This window comes from Heliangelus exortis, chromosome 1, assembly GCF_036169615.1.
Source record: "Heliangelus exortis chromosome 1, bHelExo1.hap1, whole genome shotgun sequence".
NCBI lineage: Eukaryota > Metazoa > Chordata > Aves > Apodiformes > Trochilidae > Heliangelus > Heliangelus exortis.
In genome coordinates, this window is record NC_092422.1 from 22,315,266 (window position 1) to 22,330,844 (window position 15,579).

The 15,579-nt window shown below is 37.1% G+C and overlaps 1 protein-coding gene across 6 annotated transcripts in view; it reads left to right on the plus strand.

Annotated features, from left to right (window-relative positions):
* PDS5B (PDS5 cohesin associated factor B) overlaps positions 1 to 15,579 on the plus strand; it is a 110,793-nt gene that overhangs the window by 89,366 nt on the left and 5,848 nt on the right. For 2 of the 6 annotated variants that reach the window (XM_071737238.1, XM_071737246.1), the window contains exons 26-33: positions 2,767 to 2,881; positions 3,231 to 3,363; positions 4,132 to 4,251; positions 4,609 to 4,671; positions 7,192 to 7,337; positions 9,274 to 9,373; positions 13,954 to 14,396; positions 14,488 to 14,589. In XM_071737238.1, coding sequence (XP_071593339.1) covers positions 2,767 to 2,881; positions 3,231 to 3,363; positions 4,132 to 4,251; positions 4,609 to 4,671; positions 7,192 to 7,337; positions 9,274 to 9,373; positions 13,954 to 14,396; positions 14,488 to 14,589 — 1,222 coding nt within the window. Of the gene's footprint in view, positions 1 to 2,766; positions 2,882 to 3,230; positions 3,364 to 4,131; positions 4,252 to 4,608; positions 4,672 to 7,191; positions 7,338 to 9,273; positions 9,380 to 13,953; positions 14,397 to 14,487; positions 14,590 to 15,579 lie in introns of all 6 variants that reach the window. The other 4 variants (XM_071737221.1, XM_071737229.1, XM_071737256.1 and 1 more) reach the window with 3 other exon arrangements.

The following is a 15,579-nucleotide window of genomic DNA, read 5'->3' on the forward strand; positions in this document are numbered from 1 at the left end:
AAGTAATTGCTGATTTCCTAGCTCTATTAAGGTAGATACTGCAAAGTTACTATCAAAAACCTGTAGAAGTGAGTGTGTGATTTTTGTTTTTTTAATCTGTAGGGCCTCAAAATGTGCCCAATTTTTTTTTTCTTGCTAAAAGACTTACCTTCAGTGATGCCATTGATTTTATGTGTACTATAATCCTTGAGGAGTCTGTACTAAATGTACTTTGAGGTATTTTTTGATGACTACAGTGTTAACTTCATGACATTCAGATTTACCAGTGAGAGCTTTTAACAAAATGTCTTGAGCTGTTTGTGTCTTATTGCAGTAGTGCAGCTGAAGCTCAGGTCTGGGAAGATCATACTATTTAAAGGTGTCTGTCATCTCCTCTCATTCTTACTGGTCATGCAGTAACTCAGGGTAGTAGAGATGATAGTATCTCCTCTGAAAATCTTCATGTAAATCTAGAGCTGAAAATCTGTATCTTTGATTAATGCAGCTGTTTTTCTGAATCTGTAAGCATGTGATTTAGTGATGTGGTTTATTTTCTCAGAAACTTGGTATAGGTGAGGAGGGTATGGTTCAGATATTTTGGACTATTTCAGCATTTATTGAAAGGGCAGGAAACTTCTATATGCCTTGTCTAAGGAAAGCTTTCTAGGAACTGGCTCCAGACAGCCTCTTTCCTCCACACTGACCTTTTACAGGCTGGCAGGAATTGCTTTCAGGCTCTTAAATTCTCTCAATGCTATTCAAAGTGGAAGCTGCTCAAAAAGAGACTTTGCTTGTGTGTTTGTTACTGGTTCCATATGGGTAGAGAGTTGTGTCTTGCATAGGAATCTGTTTTTTGAAGCTGGGCTTTTACTTGCAAGTCAGTATGTAGAAAATTTACAAGAGTAAGGATTATTATTTATTTTTTTAACACATTTATTTTCTAGATGTTCATAAAGGCCTGTCATGAGGGTTTTTGCCACATGGTAGTTTCAGGTACTGGTACTACATGCTGTAAAGACACCCTACCTTTAAGGTTGTTTCTTTCTTAATTAGAGATGAAGAAAGAATACATAAATACTATTTTTTTTTTCATGAAGTGTTAAATATAAGATATCTCAATATTTATCCTTTTCCTGGTTTGGTTGGACCTGGATCACTTTTTTCCCAGAATCATTGGTATTATTACTATAGTTATATTAGAAATTCTATAAGGCAGTAAATAATGAAACACTGAGTTCATGAGCACCTGATGAGCATTCTGTTGAAGTTGCTAATTAATACAGATTATAGTGGATTGGTTTGCCTGGGACATGTCTGAGGCAAGCTAATTTTCTAGTGTTCTGGAATCATAATTATGTTCTTTTTCTTCCCTGCCACAGCTGCTGGCTAAAATGCAGGAAAGTGTTTGAATAAGAGAAGGATGTTTTTAAAGTCAATAGTGGAATGTTAACTGAAAACACATTTAAAACTGCTTTGCAAAGTACACTGGATTTCAATTACATGAATATAGCCTGAATTAAAAAATGGGTGATATTGTTTCTTTCAAACCATATGGTGTCTTACAGTCTATCTAGTAGAGATATTACTCTTGATAATTAACTGCATAAACTACCATGACTGTATGAAAGTGTATCCTTGGAGCTTGACAGCACAATCTTCTCTGGGCCTTTATTAATTTCAAACACTTGCCTTGCTATTATGAATTAATTCAAATATTTTTGAAGGCCATGCATTATCCGTATTTATGGAAAGCTTAAGATTGTGTTAGATTGAATAAGACTTTATTTATTCCTGGCAGTTATTTAGTTTTGTGAAATCTGCAATAATGCTATGTGCTGTTTTGATATGCACAATATTCTATTTGTCAAGCACATCTCATGTGAATACATGCATTAGAGAGACAAAAGTCAGTATAATAATTAATTTTAAAATAGTTGTCAAATACTGTTTTCTATAAATTGATATGAAGTTTGGAATTCATATTCATAACCTAATATGGGATAGGTAAAAGCTTAAAAAAAAAATTAAAAATTCAGGGCTTGGTCATGTCTTTCATTGACACTGATTAGCTCAGAAATGTGATTTTTGAAAGCCAGAGGCCAGAGTTTACCTCATTCCTTCACATCTATATTCAAGTGTTTATACATTGTCATGTTACCATTAGGATTTTGCATTTGCCACAAGCACTCAAGATCCATATGCTTTTAAACTCAGTTCACTTATACTTTGTTACAGCTTTCATGCTACCACTTACACCATTAAACAGGTATTTAGTGATGTGGTTTTGGCTGTGGGTTTGAAGAAATTTGCAATTTGGCTGCAAAGCCTCTGCAAAGGACATTTCTTTCTGTTCTGTTGACAGCAAAGCTGTACATTGCAATGTCCAAAGACATAATAGTAGCTTATCCTACAACTGGGCTGGTCTCACATCTTCCAGTTAACATGGAATTTATTATCTGTACTCACTACTGTTCTTCAAAGTCTTTCAGAATACAAGCTTTTAACTGAGCAAAGGATTGGGAGTAGGTCCTGACTACAGCTGGATTCTCAATGTAGCTGGGAAGTATACAGCCCTGATTGAGAGATACTTAAAATCTTAATTTTTGCATGCATGAAACATCTGCACATCAACCATGAAATGCAACACTGTCTAGAAATCATAAGCCCACATGTGCCTATACTTATTCTTAATGTATGCTGACCTTAAATTTTGCTCTTTTCTCTGTAGTAGAAAATAATATTTCTTGGTATGTTGTTGTTTGATGCACCTTTCCTCTGCTTTTTCAGAGAAACTGTTGTCACTTCTGCCTGAGTATGTTGTTCCTTATACTATCCATCTGCTAGCTCATGACCCAGATTATGTCAAAGTCCAGGACATTGAGCAGCTCAAGGACATTAAAGAGTAAGACTACTTTTAATTGTGTTATTTCTAAGGTTAAAAAAACCTAACTTCATTCTGGTTAAATTTTAATTCATCATGGTACCCTGATATGCTGTCCAATGCACATAACAACATAAAATATTGTGAGAATATATATGCTTTTTTAGTACTTTGTGGTATCTAACAGAGGAATATTCACCTCCCGCTCATCCTTCCTTCATTTCTTTTTTCTAAATAGTTGGTTTCCCAGTTAGACTGGTTCAGATGGATAATACCTGTAAATCCTAAAGTAAACTGTTTTCTCAGTGTGCTTTTAAAAATAACTTCTTTTGCACTTTTATTCATGAGGAGTACTGCATTTCTCCCTTAGGTGCCTGTGGTTCATACTGGAAATACTGATGGCAAAAAATGAAAACAACAGTCATGCATTTATCAGAAAAATGGTAGAAAATATCAAACAGACTAAGGATGCTCAAGGTCCAGATGATCCAAAAATGAATGAAGTAGGTGATACTTTTTGATGGAAAATTGCATTTAATTCTGACCTATTTCTGGAAATGAGTTGCTTTTTGTTTACACATCATCTTTAAAATACCTTTGAATTGAATTGTTTGTGGGAGATGGTACTTTATGTATGGTAAAGATTATATTTAGTTTAGGTAACAGTTCTTTTCATATTCTTCAATAGATCTTGCACATTTGCTCAGGAGTGTTCGTAGTTTGCAGGCCTTTTGTTTCCATTTTTTATATGATTATTAAATCCAAACTTTAAATATATGATAACCATTATTTTTACTATTCAAATCACTCACTAACATGCTTCATAATCCTTCATTTTAGATGTGCAAAAGTAAACCTGATATAGGAAAAAAAATACATGTATTAGATGCCTTCAGTGTGTATTGTGTAGTGAGTGCTTCAAATTCTGATCTTGTTTTTGAGGTTGTGCATCACTTAATGTACAGATTTGCTTTTCTGCTTTTCCCACAGAAATGCGGTTTTTTTTAAATTTTGGTTTTGTCTTTGAAGCCATTGCATACACTATTCTTAGAAAGATCATGAAGCCTAGATCTTCTCAACTGCCTATAAAGGTCTTTTGTCTTTTGCTCCCATATTTGAGGACCCTGTAATACACTTTTAGATGCAGGGTGATGTTAAAAGGCTTCAGATAATTACTGTAAGTTTGTGCTGAAAAGATACTGTCTTTTGTCAAGATTTGCAATGAACTTCTGAAGTGTTGTTCAAGTTTTTAAAAATGTTCTTATTTACAGAAGCTGTACACAGTCTGTGATGTAGCAATGAATATTATTATGTCAAAGAGTACAACATACAGCTTGGAATCCCCTAAAGATCCTGTACTTCCAGCCAGATATTTTACTCAACCTGACAAGGTACATCTTGGCATTTAATTGGAGATAAACCTGTTTAAATCTGTGTTATTTGCAACTCAGGCATTTTTTTTTTCAGGCATTTGTTTTTCAATAGTTTCTGTGACTTCAGACTTCTGCCTATTATAATATAGTTGAAAATTTATGTATGCATATGTTTTCATAAATATTTATGCATGTGTTCACACACTGATTTTTTTTTTTTTCCCCCTGCTCCTTCTTCTACCCTCCTCCATTAAATTCCATTCTGGTTTTAAATTTCAGAAGCATAAATGATGTAAAGAATTTTTCAGTACTACTTAAAAAATGTGTGTGTCTTGCTCACTGATTGTTGCTCTCCTTCCTCTTCTTTCTTTACAGAATTTCAGTAACACCAAAAATTATCTTCCTCCGGAAATGAAGTCTTTTTTCACTCCTGGAAAGGCATGTATGGTGTGAGAGCATTGGGAATTTTGGTCTTGGTGCTGTGTTTGTAGTTTTGATTTATGGTGATTTGGTTTTGTTTTGTTTGTTTTTAAGAAAACTAATGTAGCTAATACAACACTTCAAGTTTAAGAAAATAGGTTGGTTTTGCCTAAAGGGTTTATATACCAAAGATTAGTAAACAGGTAGAGAAAGAGATGTGCACTGGCTTGTGGTGGTAGTAGATGAAGTCTACATTGTCTTTAAATTTACAAAGAGAATAAAAAAATTCCACCGTATTTGACAAACGAAAAATGCCAACATAAATTGGTCCTGCTCTGGCAGGGGGGGTTGGATTTGATGATCTTTCGAGGTCCTTTCCAACCTCTAGTGTCCTGTGAAATTATTTTTAAAATCATATAAATTAATCTTTGGCAAAGCAGAATGCTGTTTCATGTATTTTAGAAGATTACTGACTGTTCTATGGTTGTATTAATTTATTCTTTCTAAATATGCATTGTATCAAGTGGCAGTGTTCTTTCACTAAAACTCAACCCACTAAAATATAGTAACAGAAAATAATTTTCTTTACTAGAACCAGTTTGTGGTTTTTTTTTGGTTTGTTTCATGTTCTAGATTAGAGGAAGAACATTCGTTACTTTGCAAAAGAACTAAAAGTGCAGAATCTTCATTACCCTTAACTTTGCTAATGAAGCATTAGCTACGAGCTAGTAACTTCCTAATAGAGGAATAATGCAAATTAGGAAGAGATGCAGATGTACTGGAGCATCTTCTTGATTAGAAGTTGGAAGCCAACATTTATTGGTTGGTATATATCATAACTGTATCGTGCATTTGAGTATTGGAACTCCATGGACTATAGAGATTCACTTTCTGAGAATACTCAGATTTTTAAAAAGAAGTTGTGTGTTAAATTCTCTCTTCCAGTTGTTGTCAAAAAACACTACTGCTAGTTTGTCCCAAACTTAATACATTAAGTGTACTGTGACAGTATTAAGTAAGAAGCGTGGTTTAGGTTGTCATAAAAAATCCCAAAATCTGAGAGTGTGTGAGGTTGCTCTCTGACTTTTCTCATGAGAAATGCTCCAGTCCCTTCATCTTCGTGGCCCTTCGCTGCATTCTGTCCAATAGCTCCATATTTCTCATATATCCTAACTTAAATTCTTTTGGATCCTAAGGTAGCTTTAACGTTATTTTAAATTTCTAGTGCTAGGTACTCTTGCTCAATTTTTGTTGTTCTGAAATAGTATAACAAACAGTGTATTTAGTCCCAAAAAGAGGTGTATTTAGTCCCAAAAAAATGTCACTGGCTTCGCTATCATGAGAGCAGTGCAAAATGGGAGTTGGTCCAGGCAGTCTTATTTTGGGGAATGGAAATCCAGCTTGAGTAGATGTTGGTGAGGAGTAGATGCTGGTGAGGTGGACGTAAGCAGGGAGCAGTATCTGAGGGCAGGAAGGGTTTGAGTAGCAAGTTCTGTGGTAAAGGAGCTGTTAGTGCAGGCCCTGTTAGTCCCTTCTTAGTAGCAAGTCCTGTCCAGTGTGTCCATCTCTCTGCTTTTGAGCTCTTCCTGTATTTTTTTTTGTTGATTAAGGTGAAGTTCTAAATTAATGTAAGTTCTTAAACTGAATTATGTTCTCAAAGATTTATATTTTGAAAGGATGTACTGGCTTTATTGTACTTGATGCAGAGTGAATCTTTGGTGTAAGTCTAAAACTTCCTGCAGCTGTAACAGTATAACCAGCCACAGTGCATATCTCTGAAAAAGGAACATTCAAAGCACCTGTGGTGTGTATGTTGAACTTATTTTTGTACATGGGTGTGTGGCATAAAAAGAGATATTCTTTTCAGGAGTAAGTGAACTCATTCAACTCTCTTGAAAGTTGGTATAAGCTAAAGTTATTTGGCATGTCTGCAAAATAATCCACTTAAATGAATAACCTGAAGCTCACCAGTGTCTGAAGATTTTGGCACCTATTAAAAGCCTGGCATTTTTAAATCTGTACTTGAATTATCAAAATCTTCTCCACGGTATTTGATTTTTGAGATTCTCATTGATTCCCTGTAGAAACTGGTGTGGTTTGTTGTTACAGCTAAGCCAATTTAATGGCTTCTTTGCTGAAAGGGCTGTCCTGCTGCTGTTTCTGTTTTGCCAGTGCAGATGCTTATCTGATCCAAATGGTGAGCTGGTTCAGGCAGCTAGATCAGCAGAAAGCAAACTGCACAAAAAGTGCTGAAGTGGCTTAATGCAAGGTCAGGTGAGCACCCAGTACTACCAGTGGCAAGAGGACAGAAGAATATACGGGTAGAGAGAAGAATACTGGTTTTGGTGGCAGCTGGCTTACAACTTTGCCAGCTTCCTTCTGGTGTTGTAAATTTAATCTGAAAATGTTTATAGCCTTGTGTTAAAATTAAGATGTTGATTGCAGAAAGTGAAATCTGTGACTATTTTAAGCATAATGCATGCTAAAAATATCTAAACATGTAGCTTAAAATAAAGGAAATATATTTTTTTATTTCAGCCTAAAGCAGCCAACGTTCTTGGAGCAGTTAATAAGCCTCTGTCGTCAGCAGGCAAGCAGTCTCAGTCCAAATCTTCCCGAATGGAAACTGTAAGCAATGCCAGCAGCAGTTCAAATCCAAGCTCTCCAGGAAGGATCAAAGGGAGGTCAGTAGACAACAAAGAAGCTTTGATATTTCAAGTGTTTGTAATGAAAACTTTGAATATTTCTATAATGCTTTCTAAGTGAGAAACAGAATTTTATTATCTTATTTTGAAGTAAAGTTATAATACCACACAACTGAAACCATAAATTTGGTTCTCTAACCCCAGAAGTAAATTTACTTTAAAAAAAACCAACAAACTAGAATCAAATCACATCTTGAGTTGGCTGTAGGGGTTGTACTTTTTATATGTTTCTATTAAACTCCCTCGTGTATATATGTATATACACACACCTCTGTGTGTATGAGTACACATACATTTCCAGTTCCTAGAAACCTTTTAAGCTGCTCTAATGTTAACAACATGTCATAAACAATGAGGACTGGTAGGCCATTGTGGTTACCCCTAGCCATTGCCTTCTCTAAATTTGCAGATAAATATTTTTGGATTTTAGATTCCTTTTGTGATGGAGAGGGGAATATACTGTTATGCTCCAAGTTATTTTTCTAGTTATGTGACTTCAAAAGTTATGGATTTTTTTGTGGCAATTTTTTTGAGGTTACTCATTAGTTATTGTATCATGATAACTTTTTAACTGAAAGTCAACATTATAATTATTTTTTTCACAGACTTTTAGAGATTGTATAGCCCCCCATATTTTCTCCCATTACTTTATGACTGTGAGGAAATATGTTTGGTACTTCTGTGACTATTTAACATGTAATACTGATTTTAAATGTAGTGCAGTGTTTTACAAGAAGTACTTCTCAACACCATGGAAAGTCCACAGACAGGGTTACTTCTCACAAGTCATGCACGTTCAGATGCTGAAATATATTACTGGCCAAAGACAGGTTGGAATGAAGATTATTCTTTATATCCATCTATATGAAGTTAATCTGAGACCAATATTGTTGACATCAAGCTCAGTTTAAAAATACTGCACCATCAGCCTAACATCTGTCATCTTTATGATCTCCCCAGTTCACCTAAGTTAAACTGATTAGTGTTTTGAGTGGAGACACCAAAAAATAGGAGTCCACTAGAAGTGATGGTTATGAAACAGCATGCATGGTGTTTCCAATTCAGTCTGACTGAATCTCTACAGGAAAGCTTGCATCTGTTAAGATTTTGTATAAAAACTGAATTTCTGATTATGGCACAGTTTTTACAGATCTTGTACTTACAGGAGTGAGAATGTCTCAGTCTATGCAGTGCCCAAGCTAGAGAGTTAAGACTATGTGTATTTAAATACCACTCTTTGTTTCAGCACATAGTGTATTTCTTTTCATTAAAAAAATGGGCAGTTATGTGAAAATGTTACCCAGGGCAGATGAACTGAAGTGACTTGTGTATTGGCTTTGGTATATTATCTTTTATCTGTGGGTCTCAGTGTTTTACACATGCAGGAGATATCATTGTATACATTTGTTTGTGTAGAACTCAAATAGAAATGAAATTGCTGCCCTACATAGCAACAAAAAGCTGAAGGATGAACTGATCTTTGAAATTTACATCTGCTGTTTTATTGCCTAAGCCTCATCATAGGAAAGTGTGCAAGTTTTGGCTGGTTTGTCTGTGGGGATTTTTATTGGTATATATATGCAAATATATATATGCAAATATGCACAAGCATACAGATCTCTTGAAACTCTGTAGATGTGTTTTGACACATCTTCTGTGTCAAAAAACTGCTTACCATTGCCACTGGAAAAAGAAAAGTTAACTTGGGTTGTAATTGATACCTTAGTTCTGAGTCTTAGATGTTCTGCCTTGTGGTATGTGGTGGCCATAGTAGCCAAAGTGAAAGGTTGTTTCTGCAAGATTGTTCATGCTTGAGGAGTAGAATTATTCTGAAGATTGTTGTTCTTAATTTATTTATTTTTTTTTAAGTCACCCACTGTATTATAATAATTAAGAGAATAAATGTTCATTCTAGGCTTGACAGTACTGAAATGGACCACAGTGAAAATGAAGAATTCACACTGGCTTCCCCCTTACCAGGGAAGAAAACTGACAAAAGGGACGACTCTGATCTTGTAAGGGTGAGCTGTTTGGTTGCATTGCACATGTTTCATTTTAAGTCACTAGGACTTTAAAGATTAATGTGGTGGTACTTGATCCAGTTCAAGAAAATATGCTGACACATAAAACTATGTCAATTTTTTAAACTCCTGGAAAATATATTGGATAGAATCATAGAATAGAATAGGTTAGGTTGGAAGGGACTTTAATAGTTATAATTTGCAGGATGTTGGTAATATTGACAGGGGTAGATTTTGATAGATCTGGGTTGATGAAAATAAGTCTACAGTTTGTCTTATTCTCAGGATTTGTTGATAAAGCACATGGACATTGTTCAAGTTGATATCTTCCTTGGGTTCCTGTTCTCCAGTATAAAATAGATATTTGTTTGTATGTGTTCCTGATATTTACTTGAAAACAGCTTTGGAAGAATTAATTGGATTAGTTTGAGAATGATCCCCTATACTGAAGTCTGGGGGGAGGTTTAACCTGTCATAAATTTCAGATTGCCTTCTGAGGTTGTAATAGTCTATCACACCTGGTTTCTTGCTTGTAGCTGGCAGAGTGATAGTACCTCATTGCAGTGCTGCTGCATTATAATTCTTGCCTTTTTTATCCTGTCTCATCCTAAGGCATGTTCTCCTTTTCCAGCCAGAAGTCTTTTCTGTTCAGAAGCTGTAAAGAACAGCAGCTGTTTTCTGGTTATCTAGTATACCAAGAGGGTGTCATGATTTGACAGGGGATTTAGAAGTTCAAGGAAGAGTTATCTGAATAGCCATATGTATTCTGTTTTCTTGCATGCCACTTGTACTGCAGTGAAGGCAGGAAAAGGCTTTATTTCACATGTAGAAGTTGTATCATCAGTTAAAATAGCCTTATTGGTTAACAAACATGTTGCTGTTAGCTAAATGCACTGTTCTGTGAGAACAATGAACCCAGGGGGTAGCAGAATGGTGTCATTGCTGTGCTCTTTTACAGTGTCAGGATCATTCAGGAGAAACAATGTGTGTGCTTAACTCAAAGGCTTGGCCTTTGAGGGTAGGAGCCTTGTCCTTACTAATTCTTATTGATGGATTTGTGTATTTCTAGAGATCAGTAATGCTAAAGGTTCCTAATGAGGGTATAAAAACTGAATTGGACTCTCACTCATATGTATTGCTTTAGTATATCAATCAAATTAGAAACAGGCTAAATATTCTCTTAGGCAGTGTATACACCTATATCAGAATACAGAAAAATAAACCACCAAAGAAAATTATAGCTGTATTATAAGAGCAGTTCAAATAATAAGAATTTCACATATTAGGAGTAGATTTTGATTCTTTGTGCCTTAATAACAGCTGCAGTCAGCAAATTTTGTAGTATTTGGGATATTATTGAAAAAGTAATAATACAAATGACACCAGATTTGCTACAGTTGAATACCTTAAGGATGTCCTATGTCTGTTATATTTTTTGTCTATCCCTGGCATAATGGAAGAATAGAAAAATGTCAAACTTGAAGTTTTTTTCTAGGTTGCTTGAGACTGAGACTACTGCCTCAAGTTTTGCTTGTCTTGAAGTGCAAATATCCATCTTGCACTATGGTATCTTGTGGGAAAAGCAAGCCTGTTTATAACAATACCAGAAAAATCAGGAATCTCTTGTACAAAACCCCAAACCAAGCCAAACAAAAAACACTTCTGATGCTGCTTGTATTGATATGTCACTTCAGCTGTAGACCTTGAAAAGTCTGAGTCCAAAAAGCTGCTGTCATGCAATTCATGATTAGAAGCATTAGGTTGAATTAGTAACTGACAGAGCTAAGTGATAAAGCAAATACAGTTCAGTATTTGAAGTACTTTTGAGGACATTTGTATTTCACTTTGTGTAAGCAAACTGTTTAAGGTCATTGATTCAGAACTTTGTTTTGTTTTGGAGCTAAGGAGCACATAATTGGAAGTGTTAACTGAGAAGCATAATTTTAACTGGGGACCAGGCAGTCCGTGTTTTAAAGATGTCACTGTTCAAGATATTTTTCCAGATTACATCATAGCCTGACATATTGGTTCTAAGGCTGTGGGAGACTATTCAGCCTGAGGGAGAAACTTCACTTTGAGACTTGGCTACAGCTACTTACCTGGTAGAAGCAGTACCAATGACATGTGCACAATCTCTGCAAAAGCAAACAGAACAGGGAATAATGGGGATGTTACTGGTCTAGATCAACTGGTTTGTCACTGAAGTAATGAAGTGGCAGGAGGTGTCATCATTGTTCAAACATTTTATTTTCTTCTAGTGTAATTCTTTGTCCTTCAGTTTCTTTTCCTTTTTTTCCCCCATAACCTTTCTAGCTTTTTTTTCTGCCTTTCTTGACCAGGGTTTTTGGCTGCAGTTTACATATGTTTTTAAGCTGACTTCTGTCTTACTTCACAAAATACTATAACTATTTGAACCATTTCATTTGAACCATTTCATGGTCTAAAATGAAATAATCATTGTCCCCATGAAATGGTAGGTAAATATTTTTTTTGTTTTCCCAGGAGTAAGGGTTGGTCTGGACAATCTTTCTGGCCCTAATGGCTGCTTGAGATCCTTGAACTGTTCAGGGCTCTTTATTGTGCACTTTAGAAGACTAGAGCCTAGGTTGGGAGAGACCTGTAAGATCATGAAGTCCAACCAATAACCTAACACTGCCAGGTCCACCACTAAGCCATGTCCCTAAGCACCACACCTTCATGTCTTTTAAACACCTCCAGAGATGGTGACTCAGCCACGTTCCTGGACAGCCTCTTCCAATGCTTGAAAACCCTCTCAGTAAAGAAATTTTTCCTTATCTAAATCTCCCCTGGCACAACTTGAGGCAATTCCCTCTGGTCCTGTCTGCTTGTTGCTTAAGAGACCAACACCCACCTTTGAGGTAGTTGTAGAGATCTCCACTGAGCCCCCTTTTTCTACACCTAACAACCCAGTTCCCTCTGCCACTCCTCGTAAGACTTGTGCTCTAGATCCTTCACCACCTTCATTTATCCTTTTCTGGACACAGTTCAGTACCTTGGTATCCTCCTTGTAGTGAGGGGCCCAAAACTAAATACATTATTAGGGTGCAGCCTCACCAGTACAGGGACAGGATCACTTCCCTAGTTCTGCTGGCCACACTGTATCTCATACAAGCCAGGATGGCCTTGGCCTTGGCCACCTGGGCACACTGCTGGCTCATATTCAGCCAGCTGTAGACCAACACCCCCAGTTCCTTTTCTGCTGGACAGATTTCCAGACATTTTTCCCCAAGCCTGTGACATTGCTTGGGGTTGTCCCTGGACCCAAGTCCAGGACCTGGCACACGGCCTTGTTGAACCTCACGCAACTGGCCTTGGCTCATTGATCCAACCTGTCCAGATCCCTCTGGAGAGCTGTCCTACCCTCAGGCAGATCAATGCTGTTGCCCAACTTGGTGCCATCTGCAAACTCACTGAGTGTGCACTTGATACCCTCATCCAGATAATTGTAAAGATATTGAACAGAACTGGCTCCAGTACTGAGCTCTGGGGAACACCACTTGTGACTGGACTCCAAATGGATGTAACTCCAGTCTCTCCAAACTCTTTGGGCCCAGACACCCAGACAGTGTTTTACCCAGTGAAGAATGCACATGTCCAAGCCATGAGCAGTCAGTTTCTCCAGGAGAATGTTGTGGGAAACTATGTCAAAGCCTTTACTGAAGTCTAGGTAGGCAACATCTGCAGCCTTTCCCTCATCCACTAAGAAGGTCACTTTGTCAGAGAAGGATTTCAGGTTTGTCAAGCAGAATCTGCCTTTCATAAACCCCTGCAGACTTAAACTGAAAGAGAGTAGGTTTAGGTTGGATATAAAAAATAACATTTTTTTTTTTTTATGATGAGGGTGGTAGGCTGCTGGAATAGGTTAATGAGGGAAGCTGTGGATGCTCCGTCCCTGGAAGTGTCCTAGGCCATGTTGGATAGGGCTTTGAGCAACCTGACCTAGTAAATGATGTTCCTATCTATGGCAAGGGGGGTCGATTAGATGATCTTCAAAGGTGCCATCCAACCCAAACAAGTCTCTTTTAAGGGATGGAGGGTATTTTTTTGTAGTACTGAGCAAATTTTATGTCTGACAGTCATGTTTTGGCAGCTCCCACTAATTCCTGTGCTTCCACTCTTCATTATAACTTCGGGTTACCTGCTGGCTTCTGTGTTAGTGCCTTGCCACTGCCAGCATGGGAGAGAGGCATTAGCACCCTGCAGTTCATACCAGAGCTGGTACCACAGTTGATAGTTTCCTCTGTGTCCTTACATTTTCTGATTGATAAAAATGCAGTTGAGGATGTTTGCTCCAGAGGAAGATAAAAATGAGGAAGACCTTGCACACCTTATTGTTTTAACTGCTCGCTTTTAAAATAATCTTTCTAGTTTGTCTGGCATTTTCTGAATATGTGTTTATACTTTTGCAAAGGTTTTTGAAACTGGTATTGTAGATAATCTCAGTAGAGAACTTGTGCAACTTGAAGACTGTCTTGTTGACAGGGAGTTTCTGCAGCTTTTGCATCTGTGACAATTTAATTTCTTAATTTAAAGATGCAATCTTACCTTTTCAGTCAGAGATGGAGAAGCCGAGAGGACGGAAGAAAGCAGCTATCACAGATTCAGAAGAGAAACTTAGCATAGATGACCTAAATAAACTGGGTCAAGAGCAGAAACTTAGAGGTAGTCAACGGGGAAGGAAGAGACCTGCAGTTGTTTCAGAATCTGATGAAACACAATGGCAAGAGGAAAAAAGGCTAAAAGAAGATGTAATAGAAAGCGAAGATGAACAGAACAGCCCACCAAAGAAAGGGAGAAGAGGACGCCCTCCCAAAGCAAATAATGGAGGAACACCAAAGGAAGAACCAGTAGCAAAGTCATCAAAACGGAGCAAAAAAAAACAAACGCCATCAGCTGCAGCAGAAGAGGAGGAGGAGGAGGAAGAAAGGCAAACTGAAAATATTGAACAAAAAACAAAAGGCAGGCAAAATAGGACACAGAAAAGGGCACCGCAAAGGTAAGTCCATCTTCTTGTAAGATGCATCTTTTTTACCCTTGGACACTAGTTATAATTTGATACTTTGCAATTTGGGTCTTCCTCAAAACAGAGCAGAGCCATCTGAAACTAGTACAGTTGAATCAGCACAGTCTACGCCACAGAAAAGACGAGGAAGGTCATCAAACACACCCCCATCACAGCCAAAAAAAGTGTAAGTGGTGAATATTTTCTAAATTTGTCTTTAGTGAAAATTATAAACATGCCTTTTGTGCCCCCTAACAATCATTTACTGAAAATTCTTCAGAGTACTTTAACTGACAGTTAAAATAAATTGTTATTTCTAAAATGTTTTCCCTTGCTGCTTGCTGTTTTCTGGAGCAGTAGACTATGAGTAAGTTGAATTTGCTTAGGAAGCATATACATAGCTGTGTTCTTCTAGGAGAAAAGTCGATAAAACACATGAGGGCCTTGAAGATAGGGCTTTATTAGCACTTCAAGGAGCAAAAATTGCTCCTATTTGTTGTGGATAGGGAGGAAGAATCTAATTGTTTACTGTGAAACAGTATTGGGGAGAATTGTTTATTCTGATTCCTCTTAATTTAGTGTTCACTTACTTTCTAATTTCTGGCCTTCTTGTTATCCACTTGAATCATTTCCAAATGAATAAAATGTGCAACAAAGTGTGAAGGATATTAAGCTCCAAAATAAAGGTAAGCTCTGTGGTTAGCTTCATTTTCTTTTGCCTGCTATAGGAAACTACAGGTATCATTCTCTTCTGTAGGTGTACATGCAATATATGTAAAGCAGAAGCAGATAGGACTTACTTGCTCACTTGTATTGAACTACAGCTCATGGAACTGATCAGCAAGATAATTTTCCAGAACCTGGTGGCTCTGTAACCAGGGCACTAGTTTTACAACTTCAGTCTGGCATTTTGTATTACTTCTTTTCTAGCTTCTGGGCTTAGTTAGCATTGTGTTGGATCTCCCTTTGGCAGTTCAATGTACCAGTTTGACTGGTCCCAGATATTTTCCACACTGGACATCTTTGCCTGAACAAACCAACCTGTACCATCAATTCAAACTGGAGTTTCACACCAGATCCCACGTTCTGGTAACACCCTGACCTTCCCAGTGTTCTGTTTTCCTTGCCTCAGGTCAAACCTCTCGTGCTCATTTACTGTATAACCAGAAAGGCAGAT